Raw genomic sequence first — 23,628 nt, 5'->3', positions numbered from 1 at the left:
AACATAACTTACAACTCTCTAACTATATAAATAATCATTAAACTTTCAGGTGTGCTAAAGGTTCATACATTTTGATGCAAAAATTTATATATACGTACTTCTGAAACACTATAATGTCCCCGTCCATGAGTTCATCAAGTGCTTTATCAAGAGACACATCATAGTCTTGAATTCGTTCAGTTAAATTCGGTTTAACTTCCTATGATCATGAAAAAAAATAAGATAGGCAATGAATACAAACATAATGGTGATGGATTATTTAATGCACTGTCTACTTGCTCGGGTTTGGATAAGCAGCGTTTTGGGAAAGTCAACTGCACCCACTGCCCCCACCCTCTACTTCCACTAATAAGTACTTGCGTGTTTTCTCTTTCATCTCTCAACCCAGTACAGCTTTCAGTCTACCCTATAGTGGTGTATAGCACTATATAAGTTACTGTCTGAAATGATTACCAACAACATTTCTTGTTAAACCATCCTTGACACTACAGTAAAGGAAAATGTTACTTACCCAATAGACATCTATTTGTGGTATGTAGTGGTGTAGATTCATATACTGCGCATATCTCCCCATATGTGTTGGGCCCAGATGTGTGCAACTTGTTGTTCTTTGAAAGAGTCTTTTGAGTCACAAGGTTGTGCGGTGACTCCTTTTGCCTCCATTGCTAGATTGATTTCTGCCTAAAGGTGGATGAGGATGGAGTGATGTTATGCAAAGATATACTTTTATGCTAAAGAGAGAAAAATAGAGAAGTTACTACAATGGGCACAGGTGCCCACGGAGGGCAGGGGGAAGCGCACGTCAATCTACAGCACTACAAGCCAAGAACAGATGTCAACTAGGTAAGAAACAATTTCCGTTCAAGGCATGTGTTGCTGAAGATGCACATGGTGTGCACAGCCTGTAATGCAGTTGTCCTTAAAGCGGTGGATAACTGATGGGTGTTGCAGTGGATTGAAGACTTGAATAGAGTACTGCTTGGTCAATTTTGGCCTGTTGTCAAACGAACATCTACACAGTAGTGTTTTGTGAAGGTATATTGGGTAGACCAAGTAATGCTTTCATATTTAAGCTACTGGAATGTTCCCTAGGAAGACAATAGAAACTCCCTTCCTGTGAATGGAGTAAGCCTTTGGAGACAGCAATAAGGTTCTCTTTGCATTAGCACAGCAGATTTGTGTACATTCGACTATCCACCTGGCAATACCGGAATTGGAAATGGCCTTCCCTTTTAAGTTTTGAAAAAACAACCAACAATTGTTTAATCTTTCTAAATGATTTTGTTCTATCTGTATAGCACTTGAGATCTCTTGACTTCTAGTGAATCTAGGGCTAGTTCAGCAACAGAGTCTGATTGAGGGAAAAAAAAAAAAAAATCAGGAAGTTCTATCTATTGGTTGAGGTGGAACTGTGAGACCACCTTGGGAAGAAATTCTGGATTCGTGTGAAGGACAACCTTGTCTTTATGCCCCTAAAAGAAATATTGTTCTAAGGTTAATGCCTGGAGCCTGCCAACAAGCCTTAAGTAAGTAACAGCAACTAGAAAAGCCACTTTCCAAGAAAGGAACTGGAGTGGACACGAGTGACTAGCATCAAAAGGGAAAGCAATAAGCCTAGTGAGAACAATATTGAGGTCCCAAGATGGTTTTGGGGGAGGGGGACAGGGGGCGGATGCTCAGAAAGGGTTTACCCTATTGAGGCTTTCCATAAAGGCTTTAATATGTAAGCAGGATGCGTCGCTGTTGCAGGTTCTTTGAATCAGGAGACAGGCCGGTGTCACATCAGCTCCAGTCACCTTAGGGGAGGACCTGGCTGATGGGGTGCATCTCTACTATCTGGAGTACCCTGGGGCGTTGTAACACCAGGCTTGAGCCTTTGAGGCTCACTGCCAGGTGTTACAGTTCCTGCAGGGGGAGGTGTGAAGCACCTCCACCCAGGTCAGGCTTTGTTCCTGGTCAAAGACTGCACAAAGGCACTCACCCCATGTGGCCAGAAACTAGTCTGGTTGTGGCAGGCTGTCCGAGACCATCTCTCTAAAATGCACTCTGTGTACATTTCTCAATAAATCCCACACTGGCATCAGTGTGGATGTATTGTGCTGAGAAGTTTGGCACCAAACTTCCCAGTATTCAGTGTAGCCATTATGGAACTGTGGAGTTTGTGTTTGACAAACTCCCAGACCGTAGACTCTTTATGGCTACCCTGCACTTACAATGTCTAAGAATTGGTTTAGACACTTCAGGGGCACAGTGCTCATGCACATATGCCCTCACCTGTGGTATAGTGCACCCTGCCTTAGGGCTGTAAGGCCTGCTAGAGGGGTGAGTTACCTATGTCACAGGCAGTGGGTATGGCACTCTGAGGGGAGTGCCATGTCGACAGTCTTTCTCCTCACCAGCACACACAAGCTGGGAGGCAGTGTGCACGTGCTGAGTAAGAGGTCCCCAGGGTAGCATAATACATGCTGCACCATTTAGAGACCTTCCATGGCCACAGGGCCCTTGTTACCAGGGTTACCACTTACAAGGGACTTATCTGTGTGCCAGGGGTGTGCCAATTGTGGGAACAAAGGTACAGTTTAGGGAAAGAACACTTGTTATGGGACCTAGTTAGCAGGGTCCCAGCACACTTTCAGTCATAATTGGCATCAATAGAAGGCAACAAGTTAGGGGGTAACCATGCCAACAGTGGCATTTTCCTACAGCAGGCAATATCCTGTACTGCTGGGAAAGCGGGTCAATTTGTTTTCAGTGACAATAGTAGACAAAACGTTTCCAGCTGGTTGCATAACATGCACGTGTAGTGAGCCTACGTGCATCTTTGGGAATGGGCATACATTCTGGTGGCAGCTTAAGATATCCAAATTCTACGACTTCAGGAACCAGACTGCAAGGCTGAGTCTGGGCGGTCTACTTCTCCATGGTTCTGCAGGAGAACTTCCAACCCGATTGTGAGTTTCTTGTGAGCAACTACCGACAGGTCCAAGATTGTTGTGAACCAGGGATGGTGACCCCCAAGTGGGTGCTACCAGTAAGGAATGTTTGTCTTAAACTCCAAACCAGGAATGGGAGCAGGAGGAGAGGCTGAAACGCATTGGCAAATGTTCTTGACCAGTTGATCCATAGTGCATAGCCCTTTGGACTGTGGGTGCGGGTATCTGGATGCAAATTTTTTACGTTTGCATTTTCTATGGTTCCAATTAAGTCAATCTGGGGAAGGACCCACCTTTTAAAGTATTGGTGGAGGAACTGTGGGTGCAGTTCCCACTTGTAATCTTGAACTTATTACTGCAGCCTTCTGAGGAGGTTGGCAAAGTCATTGTCTGTTCCTAGGTGGTGTTCCGCTAGTTGGTGTATTTTGTGACAGAGACCACCTCCAAATTTGTTGGGCGAGCAGAGTTGTGAAGACCATGCCTTGCCCATCGTTTCTGGAAGTAAAAAAATAGCCATGGGTTTTTCCACGCAAATAAGGAAGCCTGTTCTAACTAAGTGGGGAAGAAATGCTTTCAACACTAGGTGAACTGCTAGGGGCTGGAAGTAATTGATGTGAAGGCCCTGGTGTGCATGTTTGCAGTGCCCTTTGATGGTCAAACTTTGTAACTCTACACCCCATCTGATGAGGGAAGCGTCCCTTCTGATCTCCTGCAGGACTGGGTCGGAAAAAAGGCCGCCCCTGCAACAAGTTTTGATGTTCCACCACAGGAAAGAGTGACAAGCTTGGCAGGTTAACCACTGCTAGATCTTCTCAATGACCCTCTGCTGCAGATCATAGTTGTGCTAGACATTTCTGCAATTGCCGCATGTTTAGTCATACCTACAAGTCGTGTAACTGTCCTGGCTGTAATCCGGTGGTGTGATTCAAAACTGCGGGTGAATGCAGTGTCTGAAAAGACTATTCTTGACATTATGCTAGGCCAACTGTTTTTGTGAGTTGAGAATTGCAATTAAGGAGGGTTGCATTTTTTGTGGTTGGAGGTGGGATTTTGAGATACTGAAAGTGAATCCCAACCCATAAAGAAGATGTGAAGTGATCTGAGTGCGTTCGCTGCATAACCGGTGGGTAGAACTCTGATGAGACAGTCCAGAGAAAGGGAGACTATGAATGCTCTGACTTTGGAAGGTAAAAGGCTACTAGTGCAAAGCACTTTTTGAACACTTGAGGAGTGGTAGTGATTCCAAAGGGGAGTACTTTCAACTGAAACTGTTTGCCTTTGACCACAAACCTGAGAACGCCGAAGTGCTGTGTGCACTGGAATGTGAAAATATGTATCTTTCATGTCGAGTGCGATCATGAAGTCCCCTTGTAAGGAAATGCCTCCTTGGCATGGTTACCCCCCTGACTTTTTGCCTTTGCTGATGCTAAGTTATGATTTGAAAGTGTGCTGAGGCCTGCTAATCAGGCCCCAGCACCAGTGTTCTTTCCCTAACCTGTACTTTTGTTTCCACAATTGGCACACCCTGGCATCCAGGTAAGTCCCTTGTAACTGCTACCCCTGGTACCAGGGGCCCTGATGCCAGGGAAGGTCTCTAAGGGCTGCAGCATATCTTATGCCACCCTGGGGACCCCTCACTCAGCACAGACACATTGCTTGCCAGCTTGTGTGTGCTAGTGGGGATAAAACGACTAAGTCGACATGGCACTCCCCTCAGGGTGCCATGCCAACCTCACACTGCCTACAGGTATAGATAAGTCACCCCTCTAGCAGGCCTTACAGCCCTGAGGCAGGGTGCACTATACCATAGGTGAGGGCATAAGTGCATGAGCACTATGCCCCTACAGTGTCTGAGCAAAACCTTAGACATTGTAAGTGCAGGGTAGCCATAAGAGTATATGGTCTGGGAGTCTGTCATGCACGAACTCCACAGCACCATAATGGCTACACCGAAAACTGTGAAGTTTGGTATCAAACTTCTCAGCACAATAAATGCACACTGATGACAGTGTACATTTTATTGTAGCATACACCCTAGAGGGCACCTTAGAGGTGCCCCCTGAAACCTTAACCAACTACCTGTGTAGGCTGACTGGTTTTAGCAGCCTGCCACACACCAGACATGTTGCTGGCCACAAGGGGAGAGTGTCTTTGTCACTCTGTGGCTAATAAAGCCTGTACTGGGTGGAGGTGCTTCACACCTCCCCCTGCAGGAACTGTAACACCTGACGGTGAGCCTCAAAGGCTCACCCCCTTTGTTACAGCACCCCAGGGCACTCCAGCTAGTGGAGTTGCCTGCCCCCTCCGGCCACGGCCCCACTTTTGGCGGCAAGGCCGGAGGAGATAATGAGAAAAACAAGGAGGAGTCACTGGCCAGTCAGGACAGCCCCTAAGGTGTCCTGAGCTGAGGTGACTGACTTTTAGAAATCCCCCATCTTGAAGATGGAGGATTCCCCCAATAGGGATAAGAATGTGCCACCCCCTCCCCTCAGGGAGGAGGCACAAAGAGGGTGTAGCCACCCTCAGGGCTAGTAGCCATTGGCTACTAACCCCCCAGACCTAAAACACACCCCTAATTTCTGTATTTAGGGGCTCCCCAGAACCTAGGAACTCAGATTCCTGCAACCTAAGAAGAAGAGGACTGCTGAGCTGAAAAACCTGCAAAGACGGAGACATCAACTGCTTCAGCCCCAGCTCTACCGGCCCGTCTCCCCACTTCTAAAGACACTACTCCAGCGACGCGTTCCCAGGGTACAGCAACCTCTGAAGCCTCAGAGGACTACCCTGTATCTAGAAGGACCAAGAACTCCTGAGGACAGTGGCTCTGTTCACCAAAGACTGCAGCTTTGCAACAAAGAAGCAACTTTGAAACAACACACGTTTCCCGCCGTAAGCGTGAGACTTTGCACTCTGCACCCGATACCCCCGGATCGACTTGTGGAGAACAAACACCATAGGGAGGACTCCCCAGAGACTACAAGACCGTGAGTAGCCAGAGTTGACCCCCCTGAGCCCCCACAGCGACGCCTGCAGAGGGAATCCAGAGGCTCCCCTTGACCGTGACTGCCTGCTTCAAAGACCCGACGCCTGGTAAAGACTCTGCACCTGCAGCCCCCAGGACCTGAAGGATCCGACCTCCAGTGCAGGAGCGACCCCCAGGTGGCCCTCTCCCTTGCCAAGGTGGTGGCTACCCAGAGGAGCCCCCCCCCTTGCTTGCATCGCTGAAGAGACCCCTTGGTCTCCCATTGATTTCTATTGCGAACCCGACGCTTGTTTGCACACTGCACCCGGCCGCACCCGTGCCACTGAGGGTGTACTTTTTGTGCTGACTTGTGTCCCCCCCGGTGCCCTACAAAACCCCCCTGGTCTGCCCTCCGAAGACGCGGGTACTTACCTGCTGGCAGACTGGAACCGGGGCACCCTCTTCTCCATTGAAGCATATGCGTTTTGGGCACCACTTTGACCTCTGCACCTGACCGGCCCTGAGCTGCTGGTGTGGTAACTTTGGGGTTGCCCTGAACCCCCCCACGGTGGGCTACCTTGGACCCAAACGTGAACCTTGTAGGTGGTTTACTGACCTGCAAAAACTAAAACACTTACCTCCCCCAGGAACTGTTGAAAATTGCACAGTATCTAGTTTTAAAATAGCTATATGTCATTTATGTGAAAACTGCATATGCTATTTTGCTAATTCAAAGTTCCTAAAGTACCTACCTGGAATACCTTTCATTTGAAGTATTACTTGTAATTCTTGAACCTGTGGTTCTTAAAATAAACTAAGAAAATATATTTTTCTATACAAAAACCTATTGGCCTGGAATTGTCTGAGTGTGTGATCCTCATTTATTGCTTGTGTGTGTACAATAAATGCTTAACACTACTCCTCTGATAAGCCTACTGCTCGACCACACTACCACAAAATAGAGCATTAGAATTATCTCTTTTTGCCACTATCTTACCTCTAAGGGGAACCATTGGACTCTGTGCATGCTATTTCTTACTTTGACATAGTACATACAGAGCCAACTTCCTACACCCCTGCTATAGTACAGGTATGGCATCTTGACAGGTGACCATACAGAAATGTTCTGAGAGAATATATTTGTTTGCCTTAGGTCGAGAATTGGTCTGAGTGAGCCATCTTTCCTGGGTATTAGGAAATACAGGGAAGTACTCTCCTAACCCCTTTTGATGTGGTACTTCTTCAATGGCGCCTTTGAGAAGAAGGGGCTGTACCTCTTCCGTGAGCAGTTATATGTGCTCTGGTGAGACCCTGTGTAGGAAAGCATTCTTTTTGACATGCTTAGCCCCCACCTTTGCCTGGTATCTGATGTGATTTTGACTGAAAGTGCCCTGGGTCCCTGCTAACCAGGTTCCCAATGCCAGAGCTCTACCCCCAAAACTGCACAGTTGTTTTTCCCAACTGGCAAACTCTTTAGCTACCACTGCAAGTCCCTAGTAAATGATACCCCTGGTTCCGAGGGTCTTGAGTACTTAGGAAGGACTCTGAGGACTGCAGCACCAATTGTGCCACCCTCAGGGAATCCTTACCTAACCCACAAGGTCCTGCAATTGCAGAATACATGTGTCAGTGCTGGCCAACATCCATTTACAAGGGACTTATCTGTGGGCCAAGTATAAGGAAATGCCTCCTTGACATGGTTACCCCCTGACTTTTTGCCTTTTGTTTATGCCAGTTATGATTAAAAGTGTGCTGGGACCCTGCTAACCAGGCCCCAGCACCAGTGTTCCTTCCTTAAACTGTACCTTTGTTCCCACAATTGGCACACACCTGGCACACAGATAAGTCCCTTGTAAGTTTAAGTATTTGGAATATGTTTTTCTAATGAAAAGCACCAATGACAAAGTGGTAAAGCAGTTACGAGTACTTATCCCACCGCTGCATCATCAATGTAGGAGGCTGGCCTGGCTTATAGTGGGTACCTGATGGTACTTACACCTTGTGCCAGGTCCAGTTATCCCTTATTAGTAGATTAGTAGTGTTGTAGCAGCTTAGGCTGATAGAGGTAGCTATAGAAGAGCAGCTTAGGCTGAACTAGGAGACATGCCAAGCTCCTACTATACCACTTATATCATATAGCACTATATCATAAGAATCACAATACTCAGAGATACAAAAAATAAAGGTACTTTATTTTAGTGACAATGTACCAAAAATATCTCAGAGGATAAACTCCTTTAGGAGGTAAGTAAAATACACAAAATATACACACAAACCAAAATCAGGTAAGTAAACAGTTAGAAACGTAGTGCAAACACTGTAGAATGCAATAGGCCTAGGGGCAACACAAACCATATAATAAGAAAGTGGAATGCGAACTACTTAGGGGACCCCAGCCTAGTGTAGTGTGTTGAGGGTCACTGGGAGTGTAAGGAAACACTAAAGGTGTCCAAGATACCCTATCCCAAGACCCTGAAAAGTAGGAGTAAAGTTACCCTACTTCCCCAGAAACACACTAAAGTCGTGATAGGAGATTCTGCAAAGACCACAACTGACTGCAAAGCACTGCAGACGGATTCCTGAACCTGAGGACCTGCAAAGGAAGGGAACAGAGTCCAAGATTCACATAAGTGTCCAGGGGGGACAGGAGCCCACTGAACCCCGGATGAAGGTGCAAAATGGCTGCCTCCGGGTGGAAGAAGCTGAAGATTCTGCAACAACATAAATTGCTAGGAACTTCTCCTTTGCACAGATGTCCCACTGCGTGCTGGAGGATGCAGAGTTGTTTCCACGCAGAAAGACCGCAAACAAGCCTTGCTAGCTGCAAATGTCGCAGTTGAAGAAAATGGGTGCTGCCCGGGCCCAGGAACGACCAGGAGGTCGCCCCTTGGAGGAGGTGACAAAGGGGGCGCTCAGCAACACAGAGAGCCCACCAGAAGCAGGCACCACCCACAGAAGCACTTGGACAGGGATTCAAGAAAACTGAGCACGGCGGTCGTCTCAACACTACAAAGGAGAGTCCCACGAAGGCGGTGGTCAACTCAGTGAGTTGAGCAATGCAGGATGGAGTGCTGGGGACCTGGGTTGTGCTGTGCACGAAGGATTCCTTGCAAAAGTGCACAGAAGCCCTAACAGCTGCAGTTCACGCAGTACACAGGAGTACTGTCTGGCGTGGGGAGGCAAGGACTTACCTCCACCAAATTTGGACAGAAAGACCACTGGACTGTCGGGTTCACTTGGATCCAGCTCCTGTGTTCCAGGGACCACGTGTGTCAGGATGAGAGGGGACCCAGGTGACCAGTGAAGCAGAAGTTTGGTGCCTGTGGTAGCAGGGGGAAGATTCCGTCGACCCACAGGAGATTTCTTCTTGTCTTCCAGTGCAGGGTGAAGACAGACAGTCCTCAGAGCATGCACCGCCAGGAAACAGAAGAGAAAGCAGGCAGAATTAGGCACTACAATGTTGCTGGTCGTCTTGCTACTTTGTTGCAGTTTTGCAGGCATCCTGGAGCAGTCAGCGGTCGATCCTTGGTAGAAGTCAAAGAGGGAGATGCAGAGGAACTCTGGTGAGCTCTTGCATTCGTTATCTGACAAGAAACCCACAGGAGAGACTCTAAACAGCCCTCAGTGGAGGATTGGCCACCTAACCAGGTAAGCACCTATCAGGAGGAGTCTCTGACGTCACCTGCTGGCACTGGCCACTCAGAGGCCTCCATTGTGCCCTCACACCTCTGCATCATTCAAGATGGCAGAGGTCTGGGATACACTGGAGGAGCTCTGGGCACCACCCCTGGGGTGGTGATGGACAGGGGAATGGTCACTCCTCTTTTCTCTGTCCAGTTTCGCGCCAGAGCAGGGGCTGGTGGATCCCTGAACCAGTGTAGCCTGGTTTATGCAAGGAAGGATCCATCTGTGCCCTTTAAAGCATTCCCAGAGGCCATGGGAGGCTACTCCTCTGAAGCCCATAACACCTATTTCCAAAGGGAGAGGGTTTAACACCCTCTCTCAGAGGAAATCCGTTGTTCTGCCTTCCTGGGACTGGGCTTCCCAGACCCCAGGAGGGCTGAAGCCTGTTTGTGGGTTGGCAGCAGCGGTAGCTGCAGTGAAAACCCCAGAGAGCTAGTTTGGCAGTACCCGGGGTCCATGCTGGAGCCCTGGGGATACATGGAATTGGCACCGCAATACCAGATTTGGCATGGAGGGCCAATTCCATGATCTTAGACATGTTACATAGCCATGTTCGGAGTTACCATTTTGAAGCTACATATAGGTATTGATCTATATCATGGGTACTCTCAAACATTTTTCCGGGGGCCAACATTTTTGGTCTATGATGTGACGAGGGCCGCATGGATGCCAGAAATGTGGCACTTGGAAGGAGAAAGTTCCAGGGAGTGGTGCCAGTAAAGTGGGTGTAGTGGAAACTAAACACATAACAGCTGCAAACTAGAATTAATCACAGTTTCCCCATTTTATCAAATTGCGTGATCCTAGGCAATTGTTTTGTTCCACTTTCCCTTTTTTCTTCAAAAGCATGTCGAAATACATGACCTCAAGATGTGGAATGTGCAAAACTTTCCCCAGTGTTTGATTTAATAAACTATAATGTTTGTGTATAACAGGAACCCAACCCACAGGGTGCACTTCACAGCTGACATGCATCTTAGTTCACTATTGACACTTGTCAGGCTGGGGGGAAAACAAATGTAAATTCATGTTTAAAAACATACTTAAAAAAAATAAAATTCTCAATGTACTGATGAAATGTAATGTACGAAGGTGGAACTTTTTTTTTGTTAATGAAATACGCTTTCTGAATTTTGAGTGGATTTAATCATATTTTTACAATATTGCTTTAAAAATAAAGGTGTTTCTAAAGATAAACAGTGCTGGATAACCTAGTTACTTCCTTCCTTTAATTTCAGTTAACCTGACATAAATGCTTGCTTGTTTATTTAATTTCTTGATTAATGTTTGCACTGATTCAGCCCACTACTGCCCCTGGGCCGTACTTTGAGTATCAATGATCTATATGTAGTGCACGCGTGTAATGCTGTCCACGCACTCAAAGTCTGGGGAAATTGCCCTGAACTATGTGGGGGCACCTTGGCTATTGCCAGGGTGCCCTCACACTTAGTAACTTTGCACCTAACCTCCACTAAGTGAGGGTTAGACATATAGGTGACTTATAAGTTACCTGAGTTCAGTGTAAAATGGCTGTGAAATAACGTCGATGTTATTTCACTCAGGCTGCAGTGGCAGTCCTGTTTAAGGATTGTCGGAGCTCCCTATGGGTGGCAAAAGAAATGCTGCAGCCCATAGGGATCTCCTGGAACCCCAATACCCTGGGTACCTAGGTAGCATATACTAGGGAATTATAAGGGTGTTCCAGTGTGCCAATCAGAATTGCTAGAAATGGTCACTAGCCTGCAGTGACAATTTTAAAAGCAGAGAGAGCATAAGCACTGAGGTTCTGGTTAGCAGAGCCTCAGTGACACAGTTAGGTACCACACAGGGAACACATTCAGGCCAAAACTATGTAACTCTGGGGTCCTGGTTAGCAGGATCCCAGTGAAACAGGCATAAACAAACTGACACACAAGTAAAAATGGGGGTAACATGCCAGGCAAGATGGTACTTTCCTACACCTATTCACTATCCTTAAGGCTTACCTGGATTCAGGACAGGGTTACACACCATGAATTGAGCCAGCCTCCTACAACATTCTTCAGAGACAGTCGTCCCCCCCCCCCCCCCCCCTGCATACAGATCTCTGGTGTAGGTACTCCTGTCTTCTGGGTATCCTGGGGTAAGGGCACTCTCAGGTAAGCTGGCTGAGTGTGTGGTGGACACCTATGGTGTTACACCTTATACTGGGTCCAAGCGAACCCCTAACAGTTAATATTACAGTATCTGGACAGTCAGGGCTCTCTAGTGTAGCTGTGGTGAGCAGCCAAGACTTAACTAGAAGGCATGTGAAGTACATGCAATACCACAGTAGTCACAAATTAACATAACACACATGAAGGAACCACACAGTGTTGCAAAAATAAAGGTACTTTATTACAGACACACTGTAAGGAAATGCCTTCCTTGGCATGATTACCCCCTGACTTTTGGCCTTTTGCTGATGCCAGCTATGATTGAAACTGTGCTGGGACTCTGCTAACCAGGACCCAGCACCAATGTTCTTTCCCTAAACTGTACCTTTGTTACCACAACTGACAAAGCCTTGGCACACAGATAAGTCCCTTGTAAATGGTACCCCTGGTACCAAGGGCACTGGGACCAGGGAATGTCTCTAAGGGCTGCAGCATGTCTTATGCCACCCTGGGGACCCCTCACTCAGCACAGCTTGTGTGTGCTGGTGGGGAGAAAAAGACTAAGTCGACATGGCACTCCCCTCAGAGTGCCATGGCCGCCTCACTGCCTGTGGCATAGGTAAGTCACCCCTCTAGCAGGATGCACTATACCACAGGTGAGGGCATATGTCCATGAGCACTATGCCCCTACAGTGACTAAGCAAAACCTTAGACATTGCAAGTGCAGGGTAGCCATAAAGAGTAGATGGTCTTGGAGTTTTTCAAACACGAACTCCAGTTACATAATGGCTACACTGAAATCTGGGAAGTTTGGAATCAAACGTCTCATCACAATAAATGCACACTAAAACCAGTGTGGGATTTATGGTAAAGTACACCCAGAGGACATCTTAGAGATGCCCCCTGAATACCAGTCCTACCCCTAGTGCTAGGCTGACCAGTTCCTGCCAGCCAGCCACAACCAGACGCGTTTCTGGCCACATGGGGAGAGTGCCTTTGTCACTGTCTGGCCAGGAACAAAGCCTGTACTGGGTGGTGGTGCTTCTCAACTCCCCCTGCAGGAACTGTAACACCTGACGGTGAGCCTCAAAGGCTCATTGTTACAACACCCCAGGGCATCACAGCTAGTGGAGATGCCCGCCCCTCCAGTCACTAAGGAGAAGTCACTCACCAGTCAGGACAGCCGCTAGGGTGTCCTGAGCTGAGGTGACCCCTGCCTTTAGAAATCCTCCATCTTGAGATTGGAGGATTCCCCCAATAGGATTAGGGATGTGCCCCTCTCCTCTCAGGGAGGAGGCACAAAGAGGGTGTAGCCACCCTCCAGGACAGTAGCGGTTAGCTACAGCCCCCCAGACCTAGACACACTCCTAAATTTAGTATTTGGGGCAACCCTGATCCCAGGAAAACAGATTTCTGCAACCTACAACAAGAAGGACTGCTGACCTGAAAGCCCCGCAGAGACGACGGACAACTGACTTGGCCCCAGCCCTCCCGGCCTGTCTCCAGACTCAAAGAACCTGCACAGCGACGCATCAGACAGGGACCAGCGACCTCTGAGGACTCAGAGGACTGCCCTGAATCCGAAGGACCGAGAAACTCCAGAGAACAGCGCCACTTTTCAACAACAGCAACATCTTTGCAACAAAGAAGCAACTTTTAAAGAACTTACTCTTCCCGCCGGAGGCGTGAAACTTCACTGGAGTTCAAGCCAGGGGCGTCGGGTGCAAACACTGCATAGAGCGCTCCCAGGCGACTGAAATGACGTGAGTAACCTGAGTCGACACACCTGCACTCCCACAGCGACGCCTGCAGAGAGGATCCAGAGGCTCCCGCTGACTGCAACTGCCTGGTAACAAGGAACCTGGCGCCGGGACCAAGCACTGCACCCGCAGCACCCAGGCCCGAGAGGCGCCAACCTCCAGTGCAGGAGTTACCAGCAGACGGCCCTCTCCCTAGCCCAGTCGGTGGCTGGCCCGAGAAGTCCCTCTGTGCTCTGCCTGCATCGCCTAAGTGACCCCCGGGTCCCTGCACTGCTTTCTATAGCAAACCTGCCGCCAACTTTGCACACTGTACCCGGCCGCCCCTGTACCACTGAGGGTGCGTTTTGTGTGCCTACTTGTGTCCCCCCCAGTGCTCTACAAAACCCCCCTGGTCTGCTCCCCGAGGACGCAGGTACTACCTGCTAGCAGACTGGAACCTGAGCACCTCTGTTCTCCATAGGCGTCTGTTTTTGGCCCTCGTTTGACATCTGCACCTGACCGGCCCTGTGTTGCTGGTGCGGTGACTTTGGGGGTGCCTTGAACCCCAAACGGTGGGCTGCCTAAGCCCAGGAGACTGAACTTGTAAGTGCCTTACTTACCTAAGAAAGTTAACCTTACTTACCTCCCCCAGGAACTGTTGTTTTTAGCACTGTGTCCACTTTTACAATAACTTATTGCCATTTTAACCTATACTGTGTATGTTATAGCATTAATTCAAAGTTCTTTACTTACCTGAGTGGAGTACCTTGCATTTTATGTATTTACTTCAAATCTTGAATCTTGTGGTTCTAAAATAAATTAAGAACAGATTTTTTTTTTATATAAAAACTATTGGCCTGGAGTAAGTCTTTGAGTGTGTGTTCCTCATTTATTGCCTGTGTGTGTACAACAAATGCTTAACACTACCCTCTGATAAGCCTATTGCTCGACCACACTACCACAAAATAGAGAATTTGTATTATCTAATTTTGACACTATCAACCTCTAAGGGGAACCTTTGGACTCTGTGCACACTATCTCTCACTTTGAGAGCTCAAGGAGGCACACCAAACACACCCTCAGCGGCACAGGTGCAGCCTGCAAAGCAGGCGCCGGGTTTTAGATAGGAAACAATGGAGGGACCCGGGGGTCACTTTAGCGGTGCAGGCAGGCACGGTGGGGGAGGGGGTTGGGGGCTTCTCAGGACAGCCACCACCTGTGGTTCGGTTTTCAGGTCCTGGGGGCTGCGGGTGCAGTGCTTGGTCCAGGCGGCGGGTCCCTTGTTACAGGCAGTCACAGTCAGGGGGAGCCTCTGGATTCTCTCTGCAGGCATCGCTGTGGGGGCCCAAGGGGGTCATCTCGGGCTACTCACGGGGTCACAGTCGCCGGGGAGTCCACCCTATGGTGTTGGTTCTCTGGATCTTGAGCCAGGGGCGTCAGGTGCAGAGTGTGAAGTCTCAAGCTTCCGGCGGGAACAGTGAGTTCTTTGGAAGTTGCTTCTTTGTTGCAAAGATGTAGCTGTTTTTGAGCAGAGCCGCTGCTCACTGGAGTTTCTTGGTCCTGGGGGTCAGGGCAGTTCTCTGAGGCTTCAGAGGTCGCTGGTCCCCATCGGATGTGTCGCTGTGCAGGTTCTTTGAGTCTGGAGACAGGCCGGTAGAGCTGGGACCAAGTCAGTTGTCTCTGTCGTCTCTGCGGGGCTTTCAGGTCAGCAGTCCTAGTTTCAAGTTGCAGGAATCTGTTTTCCTGGGTTCTGGGGTGCCCCTAAATATTAAACTTAGGGGTGTGTTTAGGTCTGGAGGCAGTAGCCAATGGCTGTCCTGGAGGGTGGCTACATCCTCTTTGTGCCTCCTCCCTGAGGGGAGGGGAGCACATCCCTAATCCTATTGGGGGAATCCTCCAATCTCAAGATGGAGGATTTCTAAAGGCAGGGGTCACCTCAGCTCAGAACACCTTAGGGGCTGTCCTGACTGTTGTGTAACTCCTCCTTGTTTTTCTCATTATCTCCTCCAGCCTTTCCGCCAAAAGTGGGGGCAGTGGCCGGAGGGGCGGGCATCTCCTCTAGCTGGGATGCCCTGGGGTGCTGTAACAAAAGGCATGAGCCTTTGAGGCTTACCGCCAGGTATTACAGTTCCTGCAGGGGGAGTTGAGAAGCACCACCACCCAGTACAGGCTTTGTTCCTGGCCATAGAGTGACAAAGGCACTCTCCCCATGTGGCCAGAAACGTTGATGCACCATGCCACAAATTTTTTCCAACAACAGGCGTATACAGTTTTGGTTGAGGGACGCCTGGCTGCCAAGATAACGTCACAGACTTCGGGAGGCAGGTCAAAAGAAGTCAACTGTTGCCGCTCAATCTCCACGCATGAAGTCGCAGAGTTGACAGGTTCGGGCAGAGAACCTTCCCCTGTTGCTGCGACAGAAGATCCTCCCGAAGGGGCAGTCTGATCGGAGGAGCTATGGCCAAGTTCAAAAGCTCGTGATACCAGACTCTTCGTGCCCAGTCGGGAGCCACCAGTATTACTTGGGCCCGGTCTTGCCTGATCTTCAGAACTCTGGGCAGAAGTGGTATTGGCGGAAGGCGTACAGGAGGCGTGAAACCAACTCACGACAAAGCGTCGCCAAAAGAGTGCCACCTTTGAAACTTCAACGCGCAAAACAGCTGACATTGCGCATTCTCTACGGAGGCGAACACGTCTAACCAAGGTTCTCACCACTGAAGGAAGAGACCCTGAGCCACCTCCGGATGGAGACGCCATTCGTGGTCGACAAAGCATCGTCCACTCTGGCATTCAAGGAGCCTGCCAGGTGTTTAACCACCAGGTAAATGCCCTGATGTTCCAGCCAAGTCCAGAGACAAAGGGTCTCTTGACAAAGGGTCCACGACCCCACTCCGCCTTGTTTGTTGCAATACCACATGGCAGTGGTGTTCTCTGTGAACACCTGCAATGCTTTCCCCTCGAGGGAGGGAAGAAATGCTTTCAATGCTAGTCGAATAGCTCGGAGCTCCAGATAATTCATATGGAGCCCGGTTTCTGCCAGAGACCAGAGGCCTCTGATATCTGCCTCTTCCATGTGGCCACCCCATCCCAGGGGAGGTCCATCTGTCACGACCATAAGATCCGGTTGGGGAAAGGAGAGGGATCTGCCCTTGATCCAATCCTGATTCGTTAACCACCATCCACTGGCTCCCTGATCCCCAAGAACATGGGATCCCATGTCCACGCAGGGGCTGTACAGCATGCACGGGTCAGTAGGAAAAGGACGCGGTTGGGTGCCCCTTCCATAGCTATGAAAGGGGCCAAAGGCGGACTGCTGGGGTCTAGGTGCGGATGCGAGGCCAAGGGACCGGGCCGTGGTTCGGGAACCCTTAAAGCGCTCGAGCGCCGAGTCCGCCTTGTCTCTGAAGAGACGTGTGCCATCAAAGGGCATGTCCATCAAGGATTGCTGGACATCCCCCGAAAAGCCAAATCTTCTCAGCCAGGCGTGGCGTCTCAATGCCACAGTCAATGCAACCGATCTGCCCAGAGAGTCGGTCGTATCCAGCCCACAACGAATCATGAACTTAGCTGCATCCCTCCCATCTGTTACAGCTTGGGACAGGACAGTGTGGACCTCCTCTGGAACTGCAGGCAGCACTTGCACGACCGTATCCCAGAGAGTATGGGAATAGTGGCCCAAAAGGCATGTGGTGTTCACGGACCGCAACGCTAGACTGTTGGAAGAAAACAACTATGTCCCCCAAATAATCCAGTCTTTTTGATTCCCTATACAGGGGTGCGTTAGGGAATGCACCTGATGAAGAAGCAGCCTGGATGACAAGGCTCTCAGGCATGGTGTTGGGTGAGAAATTCAGGTCAGACGGTGCAGGCCGATGGCAGAGGGCAATCGTACTATTCACAGGAGACCCTGTGCTGGGTCTGGACCAAGTATCCAAAAGGAAGTCTGTCAGTGCTTCATTAAAGGAAAGGAGGAGCTCGGAAGAGGAAGACCTTGGCTGAAGCACGTCAGTTACGATATTAGGCCTAACTTCCACAGAAGGTAGCTCGAGGTTCAGGACCTAGTAGAAGGCACCCTCCTCCGTAGCCACGCTAGGAGGAGAGAGCATACCAGTGTCAGGGGAGGTGTCAAGACCACTGGCATCACCCAAATCCTGCACCCAGTTCCTTTGGGGGTCAAGCTGGTATTGTAAAGGGTCCAGCGTCCCCTCCATACTCTCCCCGTATCCGTACCCACAAGAATAAGGGTCTGGATCAACCCTGGGCCCAGGTCATCGGTTATGAGGATGGGATTGACGTTGATTGTGGGCCCAACTGACATCGGGAGCATAGACGTCTGACCCGACGCCACGGAAGGTCGCCGGGGCATGACTGGCATTGGGACGGATCCACAATTGGATCTGGATGAGCCCTCCGGAGCCGTGGCCGAAGAACGAGTTACTTACCTTCGGTAACGACTTTTCTGGTGGATACATTAGCTACCTGTGGATTCCTCACCTCATGAATACTCCCATGGCGCCAGCATTCGACGGAAATCTTCTTACTAGTCTCTGCACGTCGACGAGGACGTCGCTGTCTCGCACGCGACGCCGTCTGACGTCATACAGGCAATAAGAGGTCCTCGACGACGTGCAGACGTCAGTACCAATCATTTTTTACATGCATGAGAACAACCAGGCAATGCAATGAAAGAGCAAGGCAACATCCATTATATTGTAAAAATACACCACATTGTATGAATAACTGTAAATCTTTTTATGTACATATATATATATATATATATATATAACTCTCTCTTTTCAAAATATATACACACACCAAGTATATACATAAAGATATATACACATATACATATATATATACATAAATATATTATATATACATCTATTGCACCCTCAAAGACCAAGAGGAGCGCACTCAAGGATTACTTGGCAAGACCATAAAGGCAACGGGGAGGCGGGTGGGACCGTGAGGAATCCACAGGTAGCTAATGTATCCACCAGAAAAGTCGTTACCGAAGGTAAGTAACTCGTTCTTCTGATGGATACAACTACCTGTGGATTCCTCACCTCATGAATAGAGTCCCAAAGCAGTACCACGCCCGGCGGTGGGTGCCTAAATGGTCAAACCAAGAAATCCTGCAGCACTGACCGTGCAAAATGACCGTCCCTTCTAACCTCAGAATCTAAACAGTAATGTTTTGCAAAAGTGTGAAGGGACGACCAAGTTGCGGCCTTGCAGATGTCGACCACAGGAACACCTCTGGCTAAGGCCGAAGTGGCCGACTTAGCTCTGGTGGAATGAGCTCTAATGCCCTCAGGAGGATCCTTCTTTGCCAAAGAGTAACATATTTTAATGCAAAGAACAACCCACCTGGATAGTGTTCTCTTGTGGACTGCCTTTCCTCTCCTCTTGCCCACGTATCCAATAAACAGCTGATCCTCCAGCCTGAAATCCCTTGTTCTATCGATAAAGAAGCTCAACGCTCTCTTTGGGTCCAGACGGTGCAGTCTTTCTTCCTCTTTGGAAGGATGAGGCGGAGGATAGAACGTGGACAAAGTAATTGCCTGAGCCAAATGGAAGGGTGAAACAACCTTCGGGAGGAAAGCAGCCTTGGTCCTCAACACCACCTTATCCCCATAAAAAGTTGTATAAGGGGGTTTTACTGATAAGGCCTGCAACTCACTCACTCTCCTTGCTGATGTTATAGCTATCAGGAAGACTGTTTTTAAAACCAAATACCTCAAGGGGCAAGAATGCATAGGTTCAAAAGGGGACCCCATAAGGAAAGTCAGGACTAAGGACAAATCCCATTGCGGCATAACGAATGGCTTTGGAGGATATTGATTTAGAAGACCTTTCAAGAATCTGATAACAATAGGGGATTTAAATAAAGATGGTTGGTCTGGAAGACATATGAAGGCTGACAAGGCCGATAAATAACCTTTAATGGTAGCCACTGCACAACCTTTCTGCGCCAGAGATAGAGCAAAAGACAAAACGTCCGATAGATGAGCATGTAAAGGATCAATCTGCCTCTCTCCACACCACGCAACAAATTTAGACCACCTATTAGCGTAGATAGATTTAGTGGAGTGTCGCCTGGCCGCTAATATAACATCCACTACCTCAGGCGGGAGAGAGAAGGAACTCAGGTTGCCCCGTTCAATCTCCAGGCATGTAGGTGCAGACTCTGGAGGTTGGGGTGTAGAACCTGCCCCTGCGACTGTGAGAGGAGGTCTGCCCTGAAAGGGAGACGGAGCGGCGGGCACGTTGAGAGTTGGAGAAGGTCGGAGTACCACACCCTCCTTGGCCAATCCGGACCTATTAAGATTACTAGAGCCCGGTCTTGGCGAATCTTCCTCAATACTCGAGGAATCAAGGGTATGGGAGGAAACGCGTAAAGCAACTGGCCGCACCAGGTCATTTGAAACGCGTCCCCCAACGCTTCCTGCATCGGATACTGAAGGCTGCAGAACAACGGACAATGCGCGTTCTCTCGAGTGGCGAACAGATCTACCCGAGGAAACCCCCACTTCTGGAAGATTAAACGGACTTGATCTGGATGGAGACGCCACTCGTGGTCTGCCGAGAAGTGGCGACTGAGACTGTCCGCACGCACGTTCAAAACTCCGGCCAGATGGTTTGCTATCAAGCAAATCCGATGGTCCTTTGCCCAGGACCATAGTCGAAGAGCTTCTCTGCAGAGAAGGTACGACCCCACTCCTCCCTGCTTGTTTATGTACCACATCGTGGTAGTATTGTCCGTTAGGACCTGTACCGACTGACCACGAAGGGAAGGGAGGAAGGCCTTGAGAGCCAGACGTACAGCCCGTAACTCTAACAGATTGATGTGAAAAATCTGTTCCTCTGGAGACCAAAGACCTTTGATCTCCAGATCCCCCAGATGAGCTCCCCACCCTAGAGTGGAAGCATCCGTTATGACTGTGGCCACTGGTGGCGACTGCTGGAACGGCTTTCCTTGTGAAAGATTGTTGCTTGCAATCCACCACTTCAAATCCACAGCAGCATCTCTGGAGATCTTGACAGTACCCTCTAGATCCCCTCTGTGTTGAGACCACTGCCTTCGGAGGCACCACTGAAGAGCCCTCATGTGCCAGCGAGCATGCGTGACCAACAGAATGCAGGAGGCAAAAAGACCGAGCAGACGAAGGACCTTGAGGACTGGAACTACCGCTCCATTTCGAAACATTGGAACCAAATCCTGAATATCTTGAATCCGCTGAGGCGGAGGAAAGGCCCGACCCAATGTTGTATCCAGTACTGCCCCTATGAACAGGAGGCGCTGAGAGGGCTCTAGGTGAGATTTGGGCTCATTCACCGAAAAGCCCAGGTCGAACAACAACTGGGTTGTTGACTGCAGATGACGCAACACAAGCTCCGGGGACTTGGCTTTGATCAACCAATCGTCCAAGTAAGGGAATACTGCTATCCCCTTCCTTCTGAGCTCTGCCGCAACCACCGACATCACCTTCGTGAAGACTCGAGGTGCTGAAGTAAGACCAAACGGAAGGACCGCAAACTGGTAGTGTTGCGATCCCACCACAAACCGGAGATACTTCCTGTGTGACTTGAGTATCGGGATATGAAAGTAAGCATCCTGCAAGTCGACAGACACCATCCAGTCTTCCATGTTCAACGCCAAAAGCACTTGTGCTAGGGGCAGCATCTTGAACTTTTCCTGCTTGAGGAACCAATTCAAGATCCTCAGGTCCAGAATTGGTCTCAAACGACCATCCTTCTTGGGAATCAGGAAATACCTTGAGTAAACTCCTTGACCCCTTTCCTGCTCCGGGACCAACTCCACCGCGCCCTTTAAAAGGAGGACTTCTACCTCCTGTTCTAGCAACAGGAGGTGTTCTTGTGAACAATACGAAGGGCGGGGCGGGATGAGGGGCGGAAACTCCCGAAAGGGAAGGGTGTAGCCTTTTCCCACAACACTGAGAACCCAAGTGTCCGACGTAACAGTCTCCCATTTGGTGAGAAAATGCTGTAATCTTCCCCCTACAGGAGAGGAGTGAGTGGGAAATGGTGGAAGCCTAAGGCTGCTTCCCCTGCTGCACCCCGCCAGAGGATGAGGAAGAGGCAGAGTGCTGCTGAGAAGCTCCCCTGGTGCGGACCCTACCCCTCCCCCTAAAAGATCTATAGGGATGGGAAGAGGCAGGTTGCTGATATCTTCCCCGAAAGGAAGAGGAGGAAGAGCCACGCCCAAATCCACGAAACCTCCTGAAGAATCTGGAAGAGGCCGTGGAAGAAGGAGCTTGGAGTCCCAACGACTTAGCCGTGGCCCTGCTCTCCTTAAACCGTTCCAAGGCCGAATCAGCCTTAGCCCCAAACAGTTTGTCCCCATCAAACGGGAGATCCAACAATGTGGACTGTACATCTGCCGAAAAGCCCGAGTTACGGAGCCAGGCCTGTCTCCTTTCCACCACAGTTGTGCCCATTGCTCTGGCTACCGAGTCGGTGGTATCCAGTCCCGTCTGGATAATTTGGGTCGCAGCAGCCTGGGCATCAGAGACAACATCCAAAAGACCCTGGGGAAGCTCTGTAAACGAAGAGGAGATGTCATCCATCAGAGCATGAATATACCTCCCCAGGATACAGGTTGCATTGGTGGCTTTTAATGCCAGACTGCAGGACGAAAAAATCTTCTTCGACTGCGCCTCCAGCTTTTTTGAATCTCTGTCCCCAGGCACCGTCGGAAAAGAACCAGGCGCTGACTTGGAACAACAGGAGGCCTGCACAACCAAGCTCTCCGGCGTAGGGTGCCTAGATAGGAAACCAGGATCAGTTGGAGCCGTCCGATACCTCCTGGCCACGGCTCTGTGAACTGCTGGGGAAGATGCCGGCTTCTTCCACACCTCTAAAACCGGATCCAGCAGAGCGTCATTAAAAGGTAATAGAGGCTACGCCGCGGCTGAGGCCGGATGCAACACCTCTGTCAAAAGGTTTTGTTTCGCCTCCACCACCGGCAAAGGCAGGTCCAAAAAACTAGCTGCCTTCCGTACCACTGTATGAAAGGAAGCAGCTTCCTCGGTATATTCCCCCGGGGACGAAAGGTCCCACTCGGGGGAAGTGTCCAGCCCACTGGCCGACTCCAGTCCACGCAGCCCATCACCCGAGTCCTCTAGCTCTCCTTCCTCTAGGGCTCGTTGGTACTCCTGCTCTTCTAGTACCCGGAGAGCACGCCTCCTTGAATGCAGTCGTTGCTCAATCCGCGGAGTCGACAATACCTCCGCCGAAGTCGGAGATCGGCGCCGATCTTCCGAAGCCACCGACGCCGCATCCGGCGCCACAGGTAACTTCGGCGCCGACTGAAGAGCAGTTGAAACGGATGGACCCACCGGAGTCACAGGCCGAAATCTCGACGTCGACGGGATGGAAATCCCTGGGGCCAATCCCTCCGAAGCCACCGGAGCGGCCACCGGCACCGACACTGGCGCCGAGCCCACGTTCCCAAACGGGAGAAAGGGCATAAAGGGTGCCGGCCGAAGAGGCGCAGGATCACCCAAAGAAAAGGCCAAAGGCCCAGCCGGAGCACCCCCTGGAGCCATCTGTTGGAAGATGGCATACATCGCATTCAAGAATGCGGAACTATCGGCTCCAGGGGTGGGAAAAGCCGGATACTGGGGTGCCTGACTCGGAGGCGACCCCGACGCCGGCCTCGGCGTCTGCGCCGGAGAAAACACTTGAGGCTCCAATACCTCAATCACCGACGCCTGTCCAGGCGAAGTTGGAGACGCCGGAGAGGGCAACGACGTCGAAGGATGCGGCGTCACCGTGGGACTGACCTCCCATGTCCTTCGGCGCCGATCCGGAGACCTGGAACGAGCCTCCCTTGAATGACGCCGAGATTCTCTACGGCGCCGGGAGTCTCAATGACGCCGATGTCTTGGAGAAGACTTTTTCTTGTGATGCTTCTCCTTTGACTTGGCCATAAACAGCTTCGCCTCGCGTTCTTTAAGGGCCTTCGGATTCATGTGCTGACATGAATCACAAGTCGAGACGTCGTGGTCGGAGCTCAAACACCAAAGGCAATCGGAATGAGGATCCGTCACCGACATCTTGCCTCCACACTCACGACAAGGCTTAAATCCAGACTTTCTCTGCGACATTATTTCCACAGAGAAAGAGTATGCAGCAAGATATACACTGTA

The 23,628-nt window shown here is 50.0% G+C and overlaps 1 protein-coding gene across 2 annotated transcripts in view; it reads right to left on the bottom strand.

Annotated features, from left to right (window-relative positions):
* USP7 (ubiquitin specific peptidase 7) overlaps nt 1-23,628 on the bottom strand; it is a 1,253,379-nt gene that overhangs the window by 222,374 nt on the left and 1,007,377 nt on the right. For both annotated transcript variants that reach the window (XM_069210408.1, XM_069210409.1), the window contains exon 21: nt 99-199. In XM_069210408.1, coding sequence (XP_069066509.1) covers nt 99-199 — 101 coding nt within the window. The remainder of the gene's footprint in view (nt 1-98; nt 200-23,628) is intronic.

This window comes from Pleurodeles waltl, chromosome 10 (assembly GCF_031143425.1).
Source record: "Pleurodeles waltl isolate 20211129_DDA chromosome 10, aPleWal1.hap1.20221129, whole genome shotgun sequence".
NCBI classification, from domain to species: Eukaryota; Metazoa; Chordata; class Amphibia; order Caudata; family Salamandridae; genus Pleurodeles; species Pleurodeles waltl.
The sequence above is the reverse complement of the archived record's forward strand: the minus strand, read 5'-3'. Positions and strand labels throughout refer to the sequence as shown.